Here is a 5,391-nt window from a genome sequence, read left to right on the forward strand (position 1 = left end):
CCAGCAGGAGACTCCCAGCAAGGCAGGCAAAGGAGCGTCAGGCTGGGGCAGTAAGAGAGTCCCCAGCAAGGCTGGCAAGGGAGCGTCAGGCGAGGCTGGTGCGCCAGAGCTGGCTAGGCTATGCTAATGGACCGTGTATATATATATATATATATATATATATATATATATATATATATATATATATATATATATATATATATATATATATCAAAACTTTAATACCAAATAAATTAAATTTGAGAAAAAATTCATCTATTTTTATTACTTAAATGATTATTATCTAACTAGAATGAAACACATTCATTACTACTTGAAAAAATAAATAAATAAAATAAAATAAAATAAACTCATATTGTTACTCATATAAAAGAAAACCGCGATAATTTTTTTTATAAAAAACAAAATAAAAATAGAGCGATTTCTTTCTTTTGTGAAGATAACTCCAAAACCCCATCATCAAAATCTTTATGTTTCCTCCCTTATCTATAACTCCAAAATCTTCTTGAAAAACAAGCCAATTTTTCAAGAACAAAGATCTTTTAGAATTTTGCGATTAAGATCAAAACACACCATGTTTTCCGACCTCCGCCATCAACCACCACCACCGCCTCACTTCGCCGTCACCCACCACCTCGTCTCTACCTCCGAGGAAGCTGACAGCAAGAAAGAATCCAACACCACCAATGATGATGCATCCATTGAGGTGGTCCGGCGCCCTAGAGGTCGTCCACCCGGGTCCAAAAACAAACCAAGACCACCTGTTTTCGTTACTCGAGAACCCGACACCGCTATGTCGCCATACGTATTGGAGGTTTCCGATGGATCGGATATCGTTGCGGCCATCACAGGATTATGCAATCATCGGACAACCGGTCTTTGCGTGTTATCCGGTTCGGGAACCGTTTCCAACGTCTCATTCCAACAACCCGCCTCCACCACCACCGCCATAACCTTTCACGGCCGTTTCGATTTGCTATCGATCTCCGCCACCATACTTCCGTCACCTGTCACTACCAGCAGCTTCGGAGGGAGCGAAGGAATAACAGGTTCGATCACCCCTAAAATTTTGGAAAACAATTGTTTTACATTCTAATTTGTAGTTGATTATTCGTAGACTTTCTGTCTCGGCTTCCCGCTACTAGATTTGCCGTATCATTAGCCGGTCCACAAGGGCAGACGATTGGTGGAAACGTCAGTGGACCGCTTATAGCCGCCGGAACAGTTTACATAATAGCAGCGTCGTTCAACAGCCCACTCTACCACCGGTTGCCGATGGAAGAAGACGATCATGTTCGAAGTTCTGGCGGTGGATCTGCTTCTGCAGCAAGAGAGCAATCTCCAGGTTCGGGTGGAGGAGATAGTGGAAGGCATCATGCGGCGGAACGGTCATCGGCGGCGGATTCATTATCGATGTATGGCTGCCACCTGCCATCTGACGGCATTTGGACACCTACACCACGGCAAGCCTCGCGCCACTCCCCACTTTTTTAAAGAATTTGCCTCGATCTCTGGCCGGAGGTCGTTAGGGGGTCTTCGTGACCATTAATTCCTTCATGTTTACTCTTTAGGTTCCCACCCCCCTAAATGTAGAAAATATATATTTCTAGTTTTGTTGATAATTTGATTAATATTACCTTTTTTTTTTACTAATAGGTGTTTTTAGAAGAGGCATTATATATACTTGGTAACAAGAATCTAATTTGTCATTTAAGCTAAGTGCAACCAAAATATCCCCGGAAATATACTGGAATCGGAACCAATTAGGAACCGAATATATAATTCGATTAGGTTTTTGGTTCCTTCAGAACCATTAATTAGTTCTTGTTTTTTCGATTTTGGACCACCCAACTAGGAGTGACCAAATGGACCCTACCAACTAGGAGTGATTAAAATACTCCTTGTAACTAAACCATAAAACAAAACCGATGAGTAATTTGTTTCCATTTTTGGTTTCTCCATATCTATCAAATTTGATTCTCGTTTTTTTTTTTTTTTTTTTTTTTTTTCGGTTTGGTCTGCTTTCGTAATTGAGTTCACCATAGTCTAAGGGGTTTTTGTTTTAAGAAAACTCACTTTTGACCATTTTTGGTTGTGTCGCGCAACACACGCGTAACACTTTGTCTTTAGCAGTTTGTTTTTTCAAACACTTCTGACTTAAACACTATTGTGTGTGTGTTGCATTGTGCGTCACTGAAACCATCTTCTTCAAACCACTTCCCACATTATTCTAATTCAATATTATTCAACATAGATTTAAAAAAAAAAAAAAAAAAAATTCAACATGTTTATTATTTTAATAATATTATAAAAGATGTTATAAACAATTTGAGTATATTTTATATAATTTCAAACTATTTGGTAAATTTTTTATAAATATTCTTTTGTGTTACATTGTCTATAACAAAATATTAATAAATTATAAAGTTAATCATTAAAATTATCAAATTTAATAAACCTAATCGGAAAAATAACCACCGTCTTATCAAAATGAACATGTTGTTCACTAAATTAACAATATTACTTATTTTTATTTAGCAAATATTATGTTTAAGTATTTTATATAAACATCTATAAAATCATGTCATCAATCTTTATATTTGATTTGCATATGATTAAATAAAATAAAATTTTGATTTAGAATTATTGTATGGTTAATTTCAGTTTATTGCAGCAGCATGTAGATGTTAAAAACAAACATGCAGTAACCATTTGGTCCACCTTTTCTGTTGCAGAGGGATGCAGATATGGTTCATAGACTTTAGACACTACAACAAAAATGACTTACGACCACACTTTTTAAGGCCTACAAAATATGACCGTATCCTACGACCATACTTATTTTTTTCGTCAAAAGGATCGTATATCGTGACACCATAGGTGTCATAAGACCACATTGAAATTCATCATTTAAGTGTAGCCATAATCTACCTTTCAGTCACATATAATGTGAGACGAGTTGGTGTTAACCATGGTCACTTTATATTTGACGTGATTATTGTTTATACTTTAGTAACATTTATTTATATTAAATCGTGATGTATGATATCATTTAGTCACAAAAACAAAACTTTTAAAGAAAATAATGCGACCATTAGTTTGGTATTAGTGACATAATTGTGAAAATCATCGCTAATTATTACTTATAGCAACACTTGTTTTCAAAATGTTGTGGGCATTTTGTAACACCCAAAATCAGGAAGGCCAAGAAAGGAAAGGAAACCCTAAGTTAAAGGGCCGACTCGTCGAGTCCAAGGAGGAACTCGGCGAGTCCGAGCAGGATCTGGGTCAAGGAGTAAGTGACCGACTCGGCGAGTCGGCTAAGGGGACTCGGCGAGTTTGGTCTGAACGAGGAAAACCCTAATCTCAGGAGTTGTATCCTATATAAAGGGTGTTATGTCCCTCCCTCAGCCTCCATATCATCCTAGAGAACCTCTAAACCCTAGATTTCGTGTGAGCTTCCATCATTTGAGAGAAATAGCTTTGGAGGAAGGAAACTTTGGAAAGGAACTTGAAGATCAAGAAGGTTGCTTCAAAAGGGAGGTGTAGATCTGAGATCTACTTCAATTTGTGTTCATATTGGAGGTAATAAGCTGTTATCTTCCCTCATTTGCATCTAGATCTTTTTGTTATGAGATTTGGGGTGTTATGGTTGTTTGAGACCCAATTCAAGTTTGGGGCTTAGATATGTTGTTGCCACTTCAGATCTAGTGTTGGGATGGTCCAATATGTCGTAAAGCATCAGAAGATAAGTAATTGGTGAAGCCCTTTTGTCCTTAAACCTATTCCTAGAGTGTTTTGAGCCTAGATCTCTTTAGTTATACATGAAGTTTGCAACTTTACGTGAGGATTGAGCTTTGGAAGTATGGATCTATGATTTGGAGCCCCTGCATGGCTCGAAAAGCCACTGTATGGATTAAGAACTGGAGCGACTCGGCGAGTCACATGGGTGGACTCGGCGAGTTGGTTGAAGTTGGGCAGGAACTCGGCGAGTTGGAAGAACAACTCGGCGAGTCTGTTGAAGATTGCCTTGGACTCGGCGAGTCTGTTCTTGGACTTGACAAGTCAAGTCGTGAAACCCCAAACCCTTCGAGTTAAGACTCAGATCAGTGTGTTGAGTGGGGACTCGGTGAGTTAGACAGGTCAGGACTCGGCAATCGGTGGACTCGGCGAGTCATGGACTGACTCGGCGAGTCGAGTCGCGAATGGAAGGACTCTGAGCATATGAACTCAGCGAGTCAGTAGGCAGACTCGGCGAGTAGGGTTGACCTAGAAGGTTGACTTTGACCAGGACTTTGGCGTTGACCAGAGTTGACTTAGTTGACTTTCGGGGGACAGTTAGACTAAGTGTTGCATTGATATTGGTAGCTCGGGGAGCTAGTGGAGCAGGAGTTCAGAGAGTTGTCGGGCAGCAGCTAGAGGGGTTATCAGCAAGTTCAGCAAGTGCATGTGAGTTTCCCTTTCTGTGAATGGGTCTAAGGCCACAATGTCGGCCCATGTAGTTATGAGTAGAAGACCCGGGGGTTAGCCCTAGGCACAGTATGCTAGTATGATATTCAGGACGAGGTCCAATGATAGTGGGCGGGTGCCTAAGGAATGGTTTATATGAAAGTTTATACTTGTTGTCTGTGTGATACATGTATGTGCCTGGTAGGGAGGTGAGTGTGGGCGAGGTCCCGTACCTCACCAATAGCAGAGTGTGGATTGTGTTCCACATCTCATTAGCAGCAGAACAGGGGCGAGGCCCAAGTTAGGGAAAGAGTGAGTGTGGGTTGGGCCCGTATCTCACTACCAGTAAGAGTGTGGACGGGGTTCCATGACTCACCAGTTGCAGGACATGGGCGAGGCCCAAGATAGGCGAGGCCTTTAGAACAGGATTCGGTAGTGTATGCTTAGTGTGTATTTGTTACGATATGTTTTTGTGTTAGTATTTGTTGGCGGGCGAGGCCTAAGTGAAACAGATTTGTATCTGAGCGGGGCTCGAAGCCAGGCGAGGCCTGGAGCGCCGGGACCGTTGTAGCGGGCGAGGCCTGAGGCAGGGGCGAGGCCCAGAATAGCGGGCGTGGCCCAATATGTGTAGTATGTGGTTATGCATGGTATGTGGTAGGTTGGGGAACTCACTAAGCCTCGTACTTACGGTTTTCAGTTTTGTTTTCAGGTACTTCCAGTAGCAGAGGGAAGAGCTCGGGGTGATCGCATGGCACACACCATAGATTAGACAGCCTGCGAATGTTTTACTCTGATAACGAACATGTGTTTGGAAATTAATACTCTGATTATGTTTTGGATTGATGATTTTGCTTTAAGTAATGTTTTATTAAAAGAAATTTTTAGTCTTGAATTTTGGGACGTTACAAGTTGGTATCAGAGCCTTGGTTTGAGGGATTCGGA

The 5,391-nt window shown here is 40.9% G+C and overlaps 1 protein-coding gene across 1 annotated transcript; it reads left to right on the forward strand.

Moving 5' to 3' along the window:
- Window positions 1–411: 411 nt before the first annotated feature.
- LOC145057481 (AT-hook motif nuclear-localized protein 28-like) lies at window positions 412–1,649 on the forward strand. The gene is made up of 2 exons (XM_079005334.1): window positions 412–1,049; window positions 1,118–1,649. Exons 1-2 carry the CDS (start codon window positions 575–577, stop codon window positions 1,492–1,494), a joined length of 852 nt encoding a protein of 283 aa, XP_078861460.1. The 5' UTR covers window positions 412–574; the 3' UTR covers window positions 1,495–1,649.
- Window positions 1,650–5,391: the final 3,742 nt, after the last annotated feature.

This window comes from Lactuca serriola, chromosome 6 (genome assembly GCF_051521515.1).
Source record: "Lactuca serriola cultivar US96UC23 chromosome 6, Lser_US96UC23_V15, whole genome shotgun sequence".
NCBI classification, from domain to species: domain Eukaryota; kingdom Viridiplantae; phylum Streptophyta; class Magnoliopsida; order Asterales; family Asteraceae; genus Lactuca; species Lactuca serriola.

Bases quoted from the DNA above. Each gene is read 5' to 3' on its own strand.
- LOC145057481 (XM_079005334.1), top strand. From the start codon at position 575: ATGTTTTCCGACCTCCGCCATCAACCACCACCACCGCCTCACTTCGCC. The intron at 1,050-1,117 runs GTTCGATCACCC...GATTATTCGTAG, and splicing joins AGGGAGCGAAGGAATAACAG to ACTTTCTGTCTCGGCTTCCC.